This window comes from Rhopalosiphum padi, chromosome 2 (genome assembly GCF_020882245.1).
Source record: "Rhopalosiphum padi isolate XX-2018 chromosome 2, ASM2088224v1, whole genome shotgun sequence".
Lineage (NCBI taxonomy): Eukaryota > Metazoa > Arthropoda > Insecta > Hemiptera > Aphididae > Rhopalosiphum > Rhopalosiphum padi.
In genome coordinates, this window is record NC_083598.1 from 52,198,538 (window position 1) to 52,221,428 (window position 22,891).

Here is a 22,891-nt window from a genome sequence, read left to right on the forward strand (position 1 = left end):
TACAGGTCAAAACCGCACACATTTAATAGGTAGGTTAAAACTATGCAATTTTAAAAATTGTCGTACCCAAAAACCGCACAGTTATGATTTCAACCACAAAAAAGTCGATAAAGAAAAAACGCATATGTATATGTATAATTAATTATTTATTTTAATTATTCTCATATTTGAATATTTCATCAAATATTTTTCATCAAAAATGTAAAATATTAATTTAAAAAAATGTAAAATTAAAAACATTCAAAGTTTGATTGACTGAAACCGACTGCCGACGTTATTTAAAAATTTTATACGATATCCGTCACATAAAAATTTTCTAAAAATTGAAACAAATGCTCCTGAAAATAAATAGTTAACTTAAGTGAAAACTAAAGACTTAATTATTGTATAGTACTAATCTTATAATCTTATCTTTTCACTATTTTCACTAAAAATAGTGTGCGGTTTTAACGCACTCTAAATGTGCGGTAATTTGTTATAAAATGACTGATAAGCTGTGCGGTTTTGTTTATCGACCTTTTTAGAGTCAAAATCAAAATTGTGTGGTTTTTTGGATGCAACCTTTAAAATAATAGAAGGTGTTAGGAAAGTAGCGTCTTAATCGCCCAATGTATTGTAAGATAACGATCTATCTCGATGGACGCACTGTAATAGCCACTACAACAGGTACCTGAAAAGGTTGATGTGGTCTAGTCCTCCAGTTGAAGCTTTGGCGATGGGCATCGATCCGTCCCAGTAAAAAAAAAACTACTGTTAAGAGACCACAATCAAGAAAGCCTCCTATAATTGTATTACCTGTCAGAATCTAACTGATGTACTGCAAGAGTATTACTATATACTATTATATCAGTTACATTTAATATTATTTTAAACATGTTGGATGATTTATTTTTTTGATTATTGTATAGGAGAAGCAAGTAAGTATATAACTTTAATAGTAATAAAACAATTTAAGTGAAGTGGAACAACATTTTTTATTTTTTTTACGAGAATTGGAGAACTACAAACGATTTTAGTGACGTGCTCAAGAATTATCTATTGAGATTTGCATTTACATTTTGTATATCAAGCTTGAATACAATATTGGAAATTCAAATAAAATTAGATTCCTAATTATTAATTAATAACTATAGATGGAAGTCAGAAGCTAAAACAAACTTGTCATATATCTACATTCTACAAGATGATTTACTAATTTAGCATACTTGCACACTCAATCCTATTTTTCCTAATAATACGATTTTTGAAATTTTTAAGTATTCAAAAGAATCATATTTTCATATTAATATTGAGAATGTAAATGATTATTTTAAAAATAATTGTGATACATTTAATATTTAAATCAAAATTAAAATTAATTTAAACATTTTAAACTCTTCTCGGGGTCGGATACTGAGAATTATACACGGTGTATTATTTATAAATAGAGAGTTCAAATCCTATCACCTTCCCCCCTCCACCTCTCATGGGCATGACTCTAAACAAATTACCCAATGACACCACACAGTTTAAATACAAATAACGCTATAAGTACTACATAATATAAGTATCTGGTATAAAAAATAAATATAAACTAAAACGACAACGAAATCAGTGCACCATAACTTCGCATGCATCGTGGCCATTTTGTAATATATCATTATATCACCTTAACTCCACAGTTAAAATAAATGAAAATAAAATATTATTAAACGAAGCCAAACTTTTTACAAAATTATATCTATTCATTTGGTTGCTATGATATAATTCAATTTTTTTTGTTTATAAGTTGTATGTTATTTTTTAGTTGACTTCTAATTTATTCTATTTTTGTTATTATTGGCAGAATTCATCCTTATATAAGAATCTTTCTGCATTGTTAATACATTTTTAATAAATACAGCATTAAATTAGCCAAATTTGGCGTGAAAAGACTCACAGTTGTTGTTCTCTTCAATGTTGCTTCTTTGACTCAAATATACTGGGTGGAAATGTTGCATCATTTGTTATGTACTTATGTTTTTTCTAAGTGATATTTTTTTTAATTCGTACATCCTTGGGTTGGTCATTTTTAATGTAATTTTCAAAAAATAGTTCAACTTCATTAGGATCCAGATACATATGACCAAATAATTGTTTAAGTGATTTTCCTATGTCGAATTCTTTGTTTTTATATTCTTGGATAAGACCAATTGCTTGTATTCGTATTCACCTTTTGACAAATTAAAAAAAATAATAATAATAATTAATAAGTAATATACCTTTCGCGCTTGAATGGGTTGACGTTTCGAAATCGATCACTAGTGTTCTCGGCTGCAAACATTTGATTAATGATTGCCATTTTTTTTAAGTATTTCCCAAATGGCTATAGACATGTATCTTTATTTTTATTTGGGAATTGGAAGCAAACAGAACCGGGATAGTCGAATTGCACTTGGGTTGAAAAAAGGTAATAGTCGAACTGCACTCGGGTAAAAATCAGGTAGTAATTTATTGAACTGCACTCGTTCAAAAAAAGAGTTAAAATGGAAAAACCGTGGAAACTTGTTACGAGTCGAACGTGTATAGTGAAAACCCGTTATAAATATTACGAATCTTATGTTTACGAACGCTACGGCGAGCGTATCTGTTTAATAGCATTATATATATTAGTTTGTGAATGCCATTTAGATAACGCAGATAATTATTGTCACCAAAAATCGACAAAAGAATCGAACCTAACTGGATAATAAATAGTTATCAATAAAAATATAAGATTAATACTTATATTTTATACCGTGTAACACATAGACTTTTGTAAACTACATTTAGTACTCACTTTTACGTCGCTGTGTAAATATGGACGATTTAAAAATTATTAAGAGTGAACGAGGCCGTGACTTAATTGTGTATTAAAGTTATACATTTTATAAAGAACAATTTGTAAATGAGGGTGTAAATGGCGTTGTACTCATCGTGGTTGTCTTTCAAAATTATATTTAGACGAATGTTCTACAGTTATTTTTCGGTGTGAGTTAATACATCACTATGAAGAACCACTGAATTTACCTCGGAAAATGATTTCAAACTCAGCAAAGAGAAAAGCAGCTGACCAAGGTATTTATAAACCATTCAAAATTATTAGGGAAGAAATTGTTAACTCTCCTGTAGAATTAACACAACAATTAAATAGTAACGACATAAATAGAATACGAAAAAATACATACCACGAACACCGGAAAAACTATCCGATTTTACCAAAATCCCTTAATAATACACATGATACTATTAAAAGATTAAAAATAAAACAAATATTAATGAAGATTTTTTACTGGACAACAATTCTGAAAAGAACATTATAATATTCTCAACTAAAAAAAATTTAAAATATATATGTGAAAAATCGATTATTTTTGTGGATGGCACGTTTTCACATTGCCCAAATTTTTTTTATCAAATGTTCACATTGCATACAGTGCACAATAATTATTATGTACCATTAATATTTGCTTTGCTTCCTAATAAAACTTTTGAAACGTATAAAAACATGTTTAAAATAATTATTGAAAAGTGCAATGAATTTGGTTTACTATTTATGCCCAATTTATTTGTAGCAGATTTTGAACGAGCAATCCATAATGCGATCAATGAAATGTTTCCATTATGTAAAATAATAGGTTGTAGATTCCATTTATCCCAATCATGGTATCGCAAAATACAAAATTTAGGACTTACAACTGATTATAGATCTGAAACAGAAATTGGAAAATGGCTTCGTAATATATTTGGTTTAAGTTTTTTAAATGCAGTTGAAGTTGGCGAATCTTATACAGATGATTTTATGTCAACTATCCCAGGCAATCACGCTGTTCAAGAATTTAGTGACTATTTAGTTGACAATTATATTTCTGACGAAGGACTTTTTCCGCCTCATATTTGGGCTTCAGATACGATTTCTAGTCAAAGAACTACAAATGCATGCGAGTCGTTCCACGCGAAGTTCAATAAATCATTTTCATCACCACATCCAAATATATTTGTATTTATTGATGTTTTAACACAATTACAAATCGATACCTATATTTTAATACAGAACACTGACACAACTACACAAGACCATCTACAACACGGTATCAGAAAAAAATAAATAATATTGAAAAATATATTGACTTATATACTTAAAAGCGTATTACCAGGCTAGAATTTTTGAATGCAGTTTGTCATTACTACAAAAAATGATAAAAACGAAAAAAAAATTATAATATTCACAATAATTAAATTTGACGATTTAAAAAAAAAAATGTATAATAATAATAATAATATGTATATTATAATATAATATAATGTATAATAATATAATATAATAATTATAATGTATAAATATATAATTAACATAATGTGATGTATAAAACAATCATTTTTAACTACGCCAATGATTAAAATCATTGTCAGTCCTAAGCCTGTAAGTGGGAAGGAAAATGAGTGTTTACTAAATGTTTAACTCCTTCAAATGTATATGATAATTTTGTTGAAATACTTTTTTTGAGCCCAAGTGCAATTCGACTACTACCTGTTTTTTACCCGAGTGCAGTTCGACCATTACCTTTTTTAAACTCACTAAAATAAGTGCAATTCGATCATACCCAACAGAACACAATTGGTATAAATTCACCATTAATTAATACGCATGAATACTGAATAACTAGTGAAAAAATGTCGTACAGTATTAAATGTACCGTCGACATAAAGGTCTGAGAATCACACATAAAATTTAAATTCTAATCGTATGAAAATATAATTATATGATCTAATGGGTCATTTGTTATAATAAAATATTCGTCTTTAACTGTTTTCGGCTTAGTATTATTTATATATTCATAAATTGATTTTGGAAGCTTTGGTAAATTTCGTATGTGTTCACGAGACATGCTATTAATTTTGTGTAAAATTTTGGTATCGATATTTTCATGTTCAAGTGTACCTGATTTTAGCAAAAAATTATTATCAACGCCAATAGTATATAATTTTACTTTACACGTTTTTTGTATGCATTTCCATTCAATTTCCCCGAATTTTAATTCTGTATACTTGGAATATTTATAATTATTTTTCACTAACAGCACATTTTTTCGTTGACTGTAAATAGTTTGAACTTTATAGTATTACTTACTTGTCAAATTTAAATAAAATTTAATTAAATAGATTTTTTATAACCTTAGACTAACTTTAGAGATGATGATAGTTATACAACTTATTACTTATCAGTTATCACTATCAATTTATTGATTCACTAAGACATGGGAAATTAATCGGTATACGCAACAATGATTAGATATCGCTTTGTAGATATAATATAGATATAATAATTAAATTTCAACATGGTTTTACACTTTTACGCCGATAAAGCGCTAATTTTATGGCATGCGGACTTTTGGTGTTAAAAATATTTTTAAAATGCGGATTTTTTAACCATGCGGAACTACGGTGCATGCGGAGCTACAGATTCATAAAATATTGTTATTCATGCAGAGCTGTGGTGCGTACGGTAGCAAGATTTATAGAAATCCAATGAAATTGGTGGACGCACCACAGCTCCGCACGAATAAAAATATTTTCATTGGAAACCTTGCTACCTAATATCCTTTAAACAAAAATATGCTAAACATAATAGCTAAAATGTTAGTATCTAATGATAGTAACTTTACAAATACATTCTTTACATTTTATGTATTTTTTGTATTTTAGTAGTTGGAAGAATGCGTGATCCCAGAAAAGTAGAAAGTAATAGTTTTATAGTATTTTTTCATTCAATATAATTTTTAATAGTTACAGACAAGGCTAACCGAACGTACGGTTGGTGACTCCACCTACCACGAAGTTATTTTACACTAGATACTAGATAGTAACAACTGTTGCTAGTCTGTTGGCGAAATATTTAAAAACAAATAATTTTATTCACTATTTTACCATATTTACTTAACGAAAAACTTTTTATTATTCAAATACTTATCATTCGTATTTCGTATGAATTTTAACACTATAAAAATCTCGAAAATTAGTAAATTAGTATTTTGTAGCTAGAAATACATAAACATTTCATTTTTATATCTAAAATTAAAAAATTTAATACAAGATTCTTCATTAGTTTTTCAATCTACATATGTTAAAACACATTTAAATTATTTTATTATATCTAACATGATTCGTGAGAACTTCAAACTTTTACATACTTTATATTATTATACATTTTTCCATACACAATAACATTATTGATTTATTTTAATATATTATCAAATAGATACTGTGAACGTATGTTAACTATTTAACGATATCTACAGAAATATATTACTAAATTGTTTGTTATATAAGTTGATATAATATGGTTTGAATATATAATATATTATTATAATAATTAAATAATAAATACTAATAATATGCAATATTTTCCGAAAAAATTATAACAACCTACTATAATACTAAAAGTAAAATAAACGAATTTAATAGTTTTATCAAAAAAGCATCCTACCACTTGGTGATATAATCCCATAGAGGCATAGACCAATCCAGCACGTCCGTTTCAGCTCTGGTATTCAATGAAATATATCATATTAGATTCAAATTTAACAGACCTATAATTGACCACTTGACACTTTTTGTACAGCGTTTACAGCAAAGTGGTACCCATTTCTTTATTTAATTATAATAATATAAACAAGTTTTGTATGTTTAATTTGCATAGGCTATAAATCCACATTCAAAAAGTTGAAAAGTAGTAAGTCGTCCAACTTAATGATATAATAATAATCATATTATTTTTCCAAAAATAATTTTAAGACTTTATTATTTCACTATAATTTAATTTAAAATATAGAAATATTGTTCATAATACAAAAATTATTATAACTTTTATTTTGATGAATACAATTGTTTTTATGAAAATTAAAAAATTAATCATAATATAATTTTTTTCATAAATGACTATTAAAATATTAAATAAACATTAATATTTTATAAATATTAAATTTTGACGAAACACTCGAGTCCCGAAAGTGTTGACGAGTAAATCCTATATAATTATAATACATTAATACAATTTATATTAACTGCATGTTAAATATTACGCTTTAATATAATATTTTGTTTATTCATTATGTATTTAATAATATATTTTTATTTTCATATTAATTTTTGAATTAATCAAAATTGTTTTACAAATACTTTATAACATATTTTAAGAATGAAAAACTCAAATTTACTGTTCTTAATCAAACATTATTCATTTTAATTTTCTTTATGTAAATGTTTATTGTTATCTATATATATATATATATATAAATGGAGCCAAAAATGTATAACAATTCATCAATTGAGAACGGCTAGGCCGATTTAGCTCAATTGTTCGTAATTGCCAGGAGAAGGTTTTTACGAAAAAAAGTTTGGAAAGACCCTATTTTTTAAAAAATTTTTTGATGATTGATTTTTTGAGTTCCGGAATGTTTTTTCGAATTGAAAAAGCTACAGCAAGCTTTAGCTTATAAAATTGTCCATATTAAATAATTAATCGTTAAAATTTGGCCCCTGGCCAACACCAAAAAAATGGATCAACATGGAGAAAACGATTTTAACGTGAGTTTACTACATGGGCTTAACAACCTTATTACGCTCCCATAATTCCAATAATAGTGGTGGCCGAATGGGTCAAGGTGTCATTTAAAGAGTTGCGAACCCGCCCAAGGTATCAAAGGTATCAGTTTTTTTTTAAGAGTATTTTCTTTTAGGCAAAACAACGTTTTCCGGGTCATCTAGTAAACTATAATAATATAGATTTTAAAAAGTCTCTCCCAAAGAAATAATTTTTAGTAGTAAATGTTTAATTAATGAATTTGATAAAGTCAAGTCTAAGCTTTAATTTTCTAATGTTTATTAACTTATTAACTAAAACATACCACACCATCCTTGAGCCATCAATTAGGCTACACGACTATCAATTATCATGCATTTTCTTAGCTTTGTACAACATTTAAGAGGAGGCCATACCCACAAGTGTTGTCTCTGTCTTATTAACGTACATCATAACAAATTTTCGTTCAGCAGAATGCATTTTGTGACGTTAGCTTTAATATTAGAGTAAATTTACCAATTATCAAATTTAAAGGTAAGAATATTATCTAAACAATGACATATGATTTTAATGATATTATTATTTTAAAGTGAGTTACAGCTATGTAAAATATAACAACTTTAAAATGTTCATAACTCACTTTAAAATGGTAATATCAATAAAATCATATCTCGTTGTCTACAAAATATTCTTAGCTTTAAATTTGATAATAGGTAAATTTACTCTAATATTAAAGCTAACGTCACAAAATGCATTCTGCTAAACGAAAATTTTTTATGATGTACGTTAGTAAGACAGATACAACACATGTGGGTATGGCTTCGTCTTAAAGTGATATATAAAATCTATTATAAGCAATTTATTTAATATACTGAATCTCATTTTTATACTTATCTAAAAAAATAATTTGGAAATTTTTAGGGTAAAATAAACCGAGAAAAAATATACCTAAAACAGTTCATCGGAATGGAGTAATTAGTACAAATGATAAATAGACTTTTATTTTCTGCCCTAAACCGATTTAACGCCAAACGGTATAGTTCTGTTAATGCTAAATAATAATTTATTGATAATAATTCATCTGTAACATCTTACTTATAAAAATCTACCTAATAATTGTTTTTTGGTTTAAGTCCTATTGAACCTGTTCTATCTAAATTGTCTAGTGATAAATTAATTGGATCTGATGGACTATCTGGAGAATTGTTGTATGTTTTACGTTCAACAACATCCTACTAAGTATACTCATTATGATTTATAGTTTATATTTTGTCAAGCCTTGAGTGTGTCTATAGCTTACAGTTGGCCAATCTAACAACCAGCCAAATGCCCATTAGGTGCATGATACATTACATTTTTAGGCTTCGTTATTTTCAAAGAAACGATTTGACCAGGGAACGCGAAGACTAGTCGCACAAGTTTCTCGGACACACTATATTTTTTCGGAAGTTTATGGCGGGCTACGCCACATTAATATCACCATTGAAAATATCACTAAGACTGGAATGATATTAGAATGTTTTAGTGAATACGCTGGATCAAAATGTTTTATCCAAAGACCTTTTCAACTGAGGTATACACAAGAACGCCAATATGATGGGTGTAAGTAAAATGCTGTTATAACGGGAAAAGGATGGAGAAGCAATGAAACTGGCGTACTGTATTAGTAAAAAGCTGAACGAGGTGGACGTAAAATATCACTCGGAATTGTTGGTAGTTAATAGTGATATGGGTGGTATTAAATAAAAAATTAAAAAATGCTATCACTTATTCACCACCCATAAGTTATGACATTTTTTTTATTCTTTATTCGATCCTTCAATACTATATTCTGGTCTTCGAAAGACCATGACCACTTCACGCATGAGAATAACATAAATGCAATCACTCAGTCAAAAATCTCCTCTCAACGACTAAACTATACACTGTCTGTCACTAACTTGCACCCACTCTAGAGCAACAGATAGGTACTAATATATAATAATACCAATGATATATGGGCTGTAGTCGTTACGTGTTATTGTAGTGGTGGGCAATAAAATGTTTTCGTTTGCCGCGCAGTCCTGGACCCTGTTCTCTGGCGAACGGAGTTTATAGATGATTTTGAGTAGGATAAAAGGAGACAGCATTAAAATTATATGCTCCAAATAATACACTTCAATAAAGAGATAATCTATATACATATTATTCTATACGAGACTTTTTTGTTTTTTAATGTGTGTAAATTCAAAATTATAAACTTAATATGTATGTTAATGAAGTAGGAAATTCAGAGCAGGTTTCTGATGATAGTACGAGTATTATAATTTTAAGTTTATTTAGTAATTTTGTTAACCATTTAATAGTATATATATAATGTTATGATTGTTGCAAACAGTTAGGATTGACTATGAGGTTATATTATTATTTCGTGTATGATGTTAAGTGTAATAGTGTTATGAAGACATAATAAGGTTTGAATTTGAAAGGCCTATTTTTTAAATACCGTAAAATACATTGTTGACTTACCTGTCCGTGGCCCTAATAACGGTTAGCCGTTAGGCATTAATAATGGTCAGAATAGTTCAGTAGTGTTTTCGACGTCCATTCCGTTGGAATTGAATATTATAAGATACAACATAAAATATATGATAATACAACAGTTTGTATTAGTTTGTAGTTTAACTAGTGCTGAAGGTTATTGTAAATTAAATAATGTTATTACGTATTTTACGTAAGTAAACGCTGAATCACGTTCTTTCTAAACACGCGTTACTACTTATATTACTGTAAAGTTACATATTATCATGACATTTTTAAATTTAACATAAAATACATTTTTTTTTTAAATTTAAAAAGTATTAACGTTTCCTATTGTTTTATTTAGAATTTGTAGTAAACAATGAAAATTACATGTCATATTTGGTTAGATTGAAGAAACAAGGTAATTTATTTTTAAATGAATTTATATGTTTATGTAATGATATATGATATATTGTTATGCATTTATTACAAAATATTTACAGTTAATGGTAATTTATTTAATGTTTATTTCAAGAAATTAATGGTTCCTAATATTTAAACACTTAATATTTAATCAGAAGAGAATGGGTTTAAAAGTTTTATAAAGGTTAGGTTAAATTTGTTGTTTATTAGTTTATCACTCTCAGTAATTAAGTCATGACTTGAATTATGACTTTATGAGTAATAATTAATAAGAAATAACGTTTTGACATGGATTATTCTTAATTGTGTCTGTTTCGACTATAACTATAAACATTTTTTTCCTCAATTTTATGACCGGAATGCATGTAACTATTGAATAGGTTTTCTATTGTTTTATTTTATTTTTCCAACGTTCATAAAACCAGCGATTTCCTTCAGTATCCATAAAAAATAACTTACGCATTTCAGAGATAAATTACAATTCTATGAATTCTAATAGTGTGGACAATGTTTGTTGCATTCTTTAGTCTACTTGACCTTTTTCGCTCATTGACGTTTCGAGCATGGCCGTTACTATCAAAAACGTATATTCTTCTCTTTTCAGCCTATTCTTTTTTGGCCAAAACAAAAAGTTTAATAATAATAATATTATATATTATAATACTGAACTCCTTATAGAAAATTATTTAAAATATAACATTGGTACCTTGTATAAATATTATTCTTCTGTTAATACGTTATTATAATTCCTGTCATTGTCTTATTTTTGTTAGTGCTGGTTCACTACATTTTTAAGTAATTATTTGAAACTATAAAACTAACTTCATAAATTCATATTTGAAAATATCGGATTATCCGTTTACACGCTGAGTTAACAATTTGCCGCAAATTAATGCATAATAATGTCAAAAATCTAACTATAAAATAATTAATGACAAATATTATACATAGGTTTTAATAATTTTCGATATGTACCTATGACATAATGTATACATTAAACTTTGCGTTTTGACCGAAAATTGAATCGGCCGAAAAGGAAAGGGTAAGTTTTTGGTCAAAAAGAGTCTCGCTCGACATTACGTTAGAATTATAATTAAAAATCTAAAAGTCAAAAGAGATACGAAAATTTAAGGGTATACTGTATATATAATTAAAAATGAAACAATTATAAATTGTAAAATAAATTATGATCCTTTTATTATTAATTTAATTTGAAAATATTAAAAAGTATTAAAATAATCATTATTTTTAAAATAATGAAAACTTAATTTGATTAATGATTATGTTTTAAGGATCTGTTGGATTTCATCAAATATATCATACATCTATGTATAAAATAAGAAAAAACAATTATTACCCAGGTAAATATTATATTTCAATTCTGTACTTTTAAATTAACTTTTGTATTTATTATATCAATATTCAATAATACACTAGACATATCCATTGGACCTGCTAGACATACAAATAGTTATAGTTATTTAAAAATGTTTTATTTTCTTATACCTATTATATTATAAACATTAATATAAAGTATATAGTATAAACATGAAGAAAATAGAAACAATATACTTCATAAAGTTATTTGACATTGTCTAGATTTGTCTTGCGATCTATAGGCTGGCTTTTTAAAGGCAGACTACAATAATTCCGTAGAATCGCATTGTCAGTTGTCATAAGTCTAATCTCTAGTTTAATAATATTTAAAATTTGAATTCCACAACTTTTTTCATTATACAATACACAAATAATTTTAAATTCTTATTTGAAAGACTATTAACACGTACCTATTTTTAATAAGTTATATATATTAATAATTATGTCTAATCCGCGATTTAAGATAATATTATTTTAAATCGCGGTCTATTGCTTCCGGGTAGAATATTTTGGTGTATGGAGAACGGAGGAAGACAATATCTGTGCAGATGCTTAAGTTAATGTTATTCAGAACCGTTCCGAGCCATTTTTTATCTTGGGGCAGAACTCTAGCAATGCGCCCCCTGGGTTGTGGCCTGTAGGGGTAACACACTCAAATCTATTAATATTTTCTAATACGATTAGGTAAAACCTGAACATTTGTTATTAGGTTTCGAGCAAAACAAGCGATATCATTTTTAGACATATCCACAACTCACAAGCATATAAATATATAAATATATAATTCTCAAATCTTTTTATTACTAAACAAATCAATTTAAAATTTACAAATTTTTAGGTACCTACTAGCATATCCGTCTCATAAAATAAAATTATTTAAAATAATTATTATTTATAACAGAATTTTCCTTACTTTTATGTCAGAAAATTTGTCAACAACTTCTTCATTTCGCCAGCGATTGCTGTTTCTATTGAAAGTATGGCCATACTTGATAATCTCTCCTGAACCATTGTAGATCCTAAGTAATCTTTTATCAATTTGAGTTTACTGAAGCTCCTTTCCCACGAAGCTGTTGTGACGGGCATTGAAAGAAAAATCCTTATAGCATTTCAATATTTGGATACGATTATTTAAGCTTAATATCATGAATAATTTCTAATAAACCTAAAAACGTTACTGATTCAATATTTAGCAAAATTGATAAAGCTGCTTGTTTAAAACCTTTAATTTCCTAAACTATTTCCGCAGTATTTATATCTTCATTATATTTTAGTCGCTACTTTTTGCAAATCATGTGAATTTATATTAGTTAATGAATGACCAAAAAAAATTAAGAACCGTTTGATATTTGAATATTTTCATAATTTTTTTGCACCGCAATGTTATCTTACTCATCTTAGTAAGAAGAATATCAATATTAAGTCTGTAATGTCAATTCAAAAATTAAATGGAAAATAAATTTTTAAGATAACATCATAAATATTACTAATGTCTAATAACAAAATACATATATATATAACTAATAATAAATACTATTTACTAATAATAATTCAATAATAATTGTAAAGCGATAAACGAGTAATCAATTAAGAAATACCTATATTTTATAATAAAAATATAATTTTACGTTTACGGATCGGCGCGTAGTAATACAAAATATTTAAATATTATATTGTCAACAATACAGTATTATACAATAATAATTAATACATTTTTTAATTTTCTACAGTTAATCATTTAATATTTTTGCGCCCCCTCAACATCAGGCGCCCAAGACAAGCGCCTAGTTCGCCTCACCCTAGTTTATGGCTCTGATGATATTATTACGAATGGAAATTTAATAACATTAGAAACTTACATAGATTTGTTTATTTTATTTTAGGGAATTACATTATTGATATGGATATCCACAAAGTACGTTTTAAACTATTGAATAATTTTAAAATAAAAGTATTAGACAAAAAAATGTCTTATTATTTTTTTCAATATTTGTGAAAGTTTACATGCATTATACAATTTGGTTGTATAATATTGTTAGAATTTATTGCATAAAATATATCCTGTGTAACATATATTTACATACATATTATATATCAGTTTTCAGATCATAAATTTTGATCAATGTTAAAATTAGTTTCAAAATATTTATTTAGTTATCTAAATATAATTTCTCTATAATATACCAGTATGAACTAAACTAACATATTATAAATATCTACTGCATTATAGCGACTAGATATAGTAAATAAAATATTTAGTTTTTTATTATTTTCAAAGAAACCAATGGATTTGGAAGACATTTTGTATAAAAGTTTTTTATAGAAAATATTATGTTTCTTATATTTGTGTTTTTATTATATTTACTATTGTTTTCAAGTAATGTAAAAAAAACATAAAATACTCATTGTAAATTTTCAACCTTCTTGAGGTACGTGAAGGGAGTAAGTCATCATTACCAAATATAACGTAAATTTTTTTTTATGACATCAAATATTATATATTGGAAGGGTCTACTCAAAAAATGAAAAATAAAATATCTAATTCTATTAAGGACCACCCTAATTAATGTTCATGATATATTTTAATTTAAAATATATAGATTAGGTAGTTACATGATTCGCATGTTCCAAGCTCTGTAGACGTGGACATTTGCAGGTTATTATCGCAGGTGTATCATAGGCGGAGATTTGATTAAATTTTAAGGGGGGGGGGGCTTAAATCTTTCTTTGAAAAATAAGCCGTGGGGGCTTTGCCCTCGCACCCCCTCACTAATATCAATATACATAGGGAACGCCATTTAAAAGACTCACGGATATAAGGTTCAGTCGTTTATTAGATTCAACATCGTCTGAAACAATCTGGACGTATCCAAATACATTATAAAAAAATTCGGTTATAAGACTCACCACTTTGTTTATAAGACTTAAATTTCGTAAAAATAAACATTTTTGGTTAAAATTTAGAAATAAATTGATTTTTAAAAATTACATATTTTTTGGGTTATTTCTGATTTCAATTCATGCTTTTTAATGTGTGTATTACAACTAATTTTATCACATTTCACATTTTTTGCAATTATCGTAGAGCATATTTTAAGAATTGTTGACTAGGTGGCACTGTAAGCCATAAAGAAATAATAATAATTATGTGCTCCGGTACTTGGGGCATGACCGCATGGGTCATGGGATACAAGCCACATTCATTAACCACAAGGTGGCACTAATTTTTCACTAGGTGGCATGAATGCCACTTACTTTGTATGTTAAAATATGCTCTTAATTATCGTTATTGTAATATAAGTACGAGAAATATATTATCAAAATATTAATACTCAGAACAAACCAAAATTACAAATGTTTTTCATAAATAATAAATACATCATACATCTTTTATAATTTTTTTTATTAATATGTAATAATTTTTATAATATGTATGTGTATTATAATTTTAATTTTTTTATCAGAATTTTTAAATTTATTCAATAGGAGATATGTAATATGTAATATTATATGTATTAAAGTAAATTAAAATTAAAGCAAAATATATAGTAGAATAAAATTCACACACCTGGTGTATAATATTACATTGGAATTATTGGATTGTAGATCGGAAGCGGCGATTGTCTGTTTTTGTCTAACACACGCGCAATATTGATTATAGACGTGTTCATTATACGTGATATATTGATAAATATATACATTTTAATTATTATTTATTCATATAATGTTTTTAGGATTGTTTTTTTTTTTGTGGGGGGGAAGGATAATATCAAAAATTTGAGAAAGTCTATAGACCAATAGAAATCTTAAAATAATATGTAGGCTTGTAGCCGGTAGGTATGGTTTATAACAGGGGTGGATCTAGCCGATCTAGGTCAAGATAACGGGGAGGGGGCGATTTTTAAATGACAAACATGATATCTATGATGTCTTACGAAGTAAAAATAATGAACTATAAAGTAATTACGTTCAAAACTTTAGCCAGAACGGGAACGGGGGGGAGGCGATTGCCCCCTGCCTGGATCTGCCCAAGGTTTATAAAAAGTAAAATATTGATTTTATTTGTTTCAGGAAGATTTTGAATCAGAACTTGATCAGTTAAAACCGATGGAAGAAATACCAATTGAAAATATTAATTTAACATAATAAATAATCAAGTGTAATTTATATCTATTCAATATTAATAACACGTTTAAATATTTGTGAGCTTTAATTTAAGGAATTTATTTATTGAAAAATAAGTGTTTCATAATTTCACTGAATTTACAATAAATAATAATTAATAATATATTCATATTTTATTAATTTGTACGATAATACGCACTGTACGTAAATAAAAAGAGGTTAATACACACTAGTTGCCCCTAATGATCAGGAAGCTCATAATTATAAGTTTACAATTACTACATAATAATTTCTATTACTCTATTATTCTATTATCTATAAACTAAAGTTATTTAGAATTATTATTTTTTTTAAATTATTTAATGTTTTATTATGTTATATAATAATATTTTTTATACATTTAGACAAATAATAGGTATTAGGTAAACAATTATACTAAAAACAATAATAAAACACTTGCCAAGTCAGAGATCGGCAGGTAAACTTTCTTGATTTTCAATCTTTAGAGATGTATTAATTGTATGCAAAATGTATGTATAATGTATTTTATTTTCATTTTTATTTAGTGAAATAGATCTCCAAAACCGTAGAGCGGATTTTGTTGTTAGGGATCTTGTTAGATTTACATTGGCTAGGAGAAGTGCAGTGAAGATTTTCAAAACTTTATCTTTTATATTTAATTCACTACAGAGCTTCCAAAATCTCACATTTTGTATCTACTTGATAATCCCTTTTTAATGAGCTATCAACCAACTTTTTAGGTATAATAGTTTTGGAGAAAAGTTAAGAAATATAAATTTTGGGATTGTTCACGCCGACGTTTTTGTGGATTCAAATCGTTATACCACTTGGGTGTGATATCAGATCTCTGTCATTAATATTTTATTCTAAAGCTAGCTTAATTATCCACTTACTCATTACAACTGAGTTACATTTTTATAATTTTCCTAATTAACACAAATTCTTAAAATTTTAAAAATTCAGACTGTTATCATTTCAATTACCATACTTACTTGATTAAAAATCAAGAAAGTAAAAAAAAATATTAATTTTATTATAATAAGTCAATACAAAACAGGTGGTAATAGACACAAGAAAGTCAGATGGATTTTATGTATAAATAAATTTTAGATTGTAATTTTTATCAATAAAATAATATTAAAATACCTTTTTTTAGAGTTTTAACTTGAAATTTAATTTTAGTGCTTTCCCGATATAAAATATTAATCACCGCACGCCACTGGTTGTCATTATTATATAAATTATTAATTTGTTTAATTATTATTAACAAATTAAAATTATGACATACGGTATAGTTCTATACAATAAATAAAACAGATTATAATAATTATTATTATTTACTAACAATTAAACTTTACCGCGTTCAAACAGGTACTTTAGGGGATTAAAAATAAAAAATTCCTAAAAGTAAATTTTATAATCGGGAAAAAGTTTTTTATTTTTATTTTAACCACGATAATATTTTCAAAATATTTTGACTATTTTTGAATTATTTACAGTCATGACCAATTTAAATTTTTTCTAGAAATATCGATTACAAATTATTCACTGGGTAAAAATGCTAGAAAATGTAATACACACACAAAGCTGTTAAATATTCAATTAAAAATACCGAAAATCTATAGTCACAAAAAATTGTTATAATCATTTAGTTAGAATTTTGATAAGACATACAAATCTCGAGTATTACCAAATTATTTTGGAGTTAAAATTTCATAAAAATGTTGTTTATATGAATTTTTTTATATTTAAGAGAAATGTAAATTATAAAATTAATTTAAATCATATTAAGAGGTTTCTGCACCAATTTCTTTGTAGACGACGGGATGAGTTTCCGGGGAGATTGTCAAAAGCTAGGTTTGCAATAAGAAGATTAGACTGTTTGTGGAGACGCGGACGGAAACGTTTGTAAAAAGGTTTGACTGCTTCATTAACTGTAAGAAGACCTAAGTCTTTATAAAGTGTATCATTGGAAACGTATCGAGGTTCAGTAAGGATAGTACGAAGAGCACGTGATTGGAATACTTGAATTTTGTTGTTATTGGATATTTTTGCCGATAAAAACGGAGGAAAAAAACGAATGTCCTAGAAAAACGTAGTTTACCAATGTACCTACTCATAAAATATCTTTTATTATTATTATTATTAAAAATATAAATAACATTTACAATCTGTATAAAAAAAAAAAATACAATAAGTAAATAGGAGAACAAAATAATGATGGACAAGAAGACGGTGAGTAGGGAAGCTATCCAGTGATAGTACCCATTAGAACGTGTCTGCTAAACTAGCACGTTTTCAATTTAAAAGATCTCGACACCAATGTCTTTTAAGACGACAGTGGCTGCGCTAGGCGTGGGCGGTGTGGGCCATGCCCACGGCTTCTTACCTCAAAGGGCCTCGCGTTCTAAAGGGCTTTATAATTAACCATACAGAAATATGGGAAAAGTATCTATACAAAATCTTTTGTATGAAATTATTTTATTGTAAAAAAAAAATCATAAGCATAATAATTACATAAATAGGTACTCGTCAATAATTCATCATATTAAAATACATTTTTGTACCAATGTAGTTATTTTTTGTTACTATAGTATAATGAGAATACACTATATGAGCGTCAGTTAAAATTGGAAACATGATTTATTATTTCTAAAAATCATAGGGCAATTTGACAGTAACAGTATTGTCAGTATTCAACTATCAATGTCTAATGATGGTCGTTTCTTGGAATTCATCTATAGTTAACACATGTATAGTGTATGCTTTTGTTGCCGAAGCAAAAAGTCGAAAAGTCCATTTCTTGTAAATAAAAAAAATTGAAACTTCTTAAAGTATTATTAATTTAAAAAAATATGTATTTAATTTTATAATTATGTGTAAATAAAATTATATTAAAACTACATTTGCAAATAAAAGGTTAATAATATTAGAGTTTATTGTTTTAAAAAATTCTATATCTTAATATTTATTAACTAACTATTGTTATTTAAATAATGTTTAGTAAAAAAATTTTAAAAAGGGACTCTTTAAATCTAATTCGCCTACATATAAATTTTATCTCTCCCCGCCACTGTAAGACGACGAGTGGGATTTTCAGGGATTGTGACCGTGTGTTGATTTGCGATTAGTGGGTTAGGATGGAGAAGTCATTTTGAGTGGAACTTTTTATAGTATGTTTTAACTAAATTAACAACTGGATTCTATGTTTAAGTCTTTGTGAAGGGTGAGATTGGAAACATACCAAGGAGTGGACATGATTGTACGAAGAGAAATTGATTGAAAAGCTTCGATTTTTTTTTAATTGCAAAGGTTTGGCACAACCTCATATTTGGGCTTCATACGACCAGATAGGTCTCAACATTGCTTTATATAAAAGTATTCTATTATGAAGTGGAAGTTTGGATTTTAGTACTGGACGTTATAAGTGAGATCTAGAATTTAGGGATTTTCTTTTGGTTTTGAGGCGAGGACCCCAAGTTAATCTTTTATCTAAAATAATACCTAGGTATTTTACTTGGGACGAATAGGGGATATGTACTCCTTGAAGGGTGGGAATAGGCATTTTTTTTTAGAGTGAATGGAACATGAACTGATTTGTCGGCATTGATTTTAATTTTACAATTTGAAGACTATTTATCTATAAGGTCGAGGTGGCTTTGAAGAACATTGAATGCTACGATCCCTAATGGAGGAAAGGATAGATGTGTCGTCGGCGTAGGTAGCTATGATGGTGTCATTGGTTTGAGGGATGTCAGAAGAGAAAATATTGTAAAGGTCAGGATTGAGATCGCTTCCTTGGGGAACTCCTGCTAGGATTGGAAAGATTGAGGAAAAAGAGTTACCGTGACGAACTTTAAAGGTTCTGTTTTCGAGGTAAGAAGGAATTAGTAAGTAAAGTGGAACACGGAGAAATAGTTTAAGTTTATAAAGTAAGCCAATGTACCAAACCCTATCAATGGCTTAGGCCACATCCAGGAAGACTGCCCGGCAATAGTTTTTATTTTCGAAGGAAGAAGAAATTTTGTCGACTAGTCTGTTAACTTGTTGTATAATGGAATGATTTGCACGAAAACCAAACTCTGCGTTGGGAATAACTTTTTGGATTTCTTTTATTAATTTAAGTCTTTTTAAGACGATCTTCTCGAAGAGCTTACCAAGCAATGGGAGTAAACTAATGGGTCTATATGAAGTTGCAATATTTAGAGGTTTTCCTGGTTTAAGTATGAGAATAACTATGGATAATTTCCAGATAGCAGGGAAATAAGACAATCTTAACATGGAATTAAATATAAAAGTTAGTAAGATAATTGTTTTTTTGCGAGATGTTTTAAAATCTTATTCGTTATTAAGTCATCCTGGGAATTTGTTGGGCAAAATCTTTGAATCAGATTTGCAACTTCGTTTAAGGAGACATAATTGATGGGGAGAGACACGGGTAGTGGAGTATCAAGAAAATCGGTTATTTTGACTAGTTATGAGGTACTAGGAGTAATATCATGGTGGGGTATGAAAATATTTGAGAGGTGTTCTGCAAAAAGATTGACCTTGTCAAGATCTGAAAGGGCGAGCGATCTACCTGTTTTTTTAATAGGACAGAAGAATTCTTTTAATTTGATTAAGTTTTTAGTTGTTTTCCACGGTGAACCATCTTGTGTGTTTAAGGATTTGAATTTTATGTCAAAAATGTCATTTTTGAATTTTTGGATTAGTTTTTTAATGGTGTTAGATCTTAGATAGATTATTGAAAGTTGACTTGTTAGTAGGTAGTCTTGGTTTTTGTCATCGAGACGAGCCCTGCAATTTTCAGCAATTAAAATATTTATATTCGGAGGTAAGATAAAAGATGTGTTTTGAGGGACATTTCTGATTAGGAGGATAAGAGCACTTGTAGACAGCTGATTGAATTGACCTAACTAATTGATGGGCTGCGGATTCTATTTCATTGCATATTTTAATGGAAACTCTTAGGGTTTGTAAAATTTTCTAATTTTGATGAGAAATGTTTCCAGTTGACTGGACCTTTGGAAAGGGAGGGACGAGGGGGAATTGGCATAGGAAGTTCCATAATGTTTAGTAAAACAGGTGAATAATCTGAAGATAGGTCACATATGTTTTGAATAGAGTGATTTAAATGGTTAGGGATTGACGATATAAAAAAATCCAGTAAATCAGGTTGACGGTTCAGATGAGTAGGCCAATAAGTAGGTTCCGGGGGTGAAATAATTGAAAAGCCGTTTGTTTGAATGGAATTATAAAATAGACGTCCTCTAGGGTTTTCAACGCGGCATTGATATCCCCAGCAATGAAATTATGCCCTAAGGAGAATAAGAATTGATCTAATTGGAGTTGAGATATTTTAGGTAGAGGAGGATAGTACACTGCTGCTGAAACAGTTATAGGAGTATGGTTTATTAAAATTGAAATGCTGGTTACTTGGATAGTGGGTTTTGAAAACCCGGCAGTGGATGGTGTTGGATTAAGGAAGAGATTAGAATTGCGGAACCCGCGTAGGATGTACCATCCGGATGGTTGGTTTTGTAAATATTAAAGCCAGGGAAAAAATGTCTGGAACTAATAGTATAGTGGGTTTCAGTGATTAGAGCTATATAAATTTGATTTTTTATAAGAAAGTTTAATAGTTCAGACTCTTTCTGTTTGGGACCATTAACATTCCAGAGAATGATTTTAAGAGCTTTATTGTTGGTATGATTATTTGTCATTATTTGAAATAAGTTTATTTATTACAGTAGTAAGTAATTGAATTAGTGGGTTAATCAGTTGTTTCAATTCTATTAAAAAAGATGACAGTTGATTATTTGAGATATTATCGGTGGAATTAAATTGTGAATCAGTTTTATTTGAAAAACTATGGTTCTGGGGATTTTGGGTAAGGCTAGGAAAAGTTTTGTTGTCATTAATGTTAGGAGGAATGGGTCATTTCACTGGATCGTGTTTCCTATTTATTTACAATAGTGTTATTATTTACATGTTTTTTAAAAGTTGAGTTTGATTTGAAATTTGAACGTTGTAAGTTTTTATGGACTGAACACCCACGGTAATTGGCGGTATGGTTTCCTCTACATAAGGCACAGGTTGGAGGTATACCTTTTGATTGTGTACATTGTGTAGTGGGATGGAAATCAGTGCAACGAACACATCTAGGAGGATGTGCACAGTATCCTTCCGAGTGACCATATTCTTGACAATTAGAACATTGAATGATTTCACGTCTTTTATGTGGCTATTCTACCTTTATTTTGGTATGAAGCAATGAAGTCAATTTGAATAACTCGTTGTTGATTTGAACCGGTTCGAGGTCAACAAAAAATATTGGAAGAAGTATTTAGTAGATTTCCATAGAATCCGTAACTTCCACTGGACAACAGAATCGGCATCAGCGTTACACTTTGGATCAATTGGTACGACACTTATCAAATTGACAGAAAATAAAAGACGGTAGAGCCAGAGCGAGAGTGCGCGTACATAACGCCACGGTGAAGTTGAAACTTGAAAATAGCTTTTTAAATACTTTTATACATTTTAAATTACTTAAAAATAATACTTAGGAGATAATAGATACAAATAAATACTTTGTACTCTACTTAACAAATTCAAAGTCTGTTTTTTCTCTAAATTAAGTCATTAGTTATTTTCTTCAACAAAGCATATATACCTAGTCATTAATAAAATATAGATAAACATCAATAAAAAAATAAATAGTTTTCTTAAAATTTGTTGAAAGTAAATTAGAAATCTTACCAAATTCGTTTATAATTCTTTCTGGAACTTTATCTTTTTCAATACTAATAAGTAGTAAACTAGTAAAGCGTCCAAAAGTTCTTGTCCTAATCAATTTCGCAA

At 28.0% G+C, this 22,891-nt stretch overlaps 1 protein-coding gene across 1 annotated transcript; it reads left to right on the forward strand.

The window, feature by feature from the left end:
• The first annotated feature begins 2,423 nt into the window (after positions 1 to 2,423).
• On the forward strand, positions 2,424 to 16,169 carry LOC132923061 (uncharacterized). Its single transcript, XM_060986868.1, has 7 exons — positions 2,424 to 3,075; positions 5,704 to 5,739; positions 6,698 to 6,730; positions 10,446 to 10,502; positions 11,797 to 11,865; positions 13,765 to 13,796; positions 15,953 to 16,169. Exons 1-7 carry the CDS (start codon positions 3,036 to 3,038, stop codon positions 16,025 to 16,027), a joined length of 342 nt encoding a protein of 113 aa, XP_060842851.1. The 5' UTR covers positions 2,424 to 3,035; the 3' UTR covers positions 16,028 to 16,169.
• The last annotated feature ends 6,722 nt before the right edge of the window (positions 16,170 to 22,891 follow it).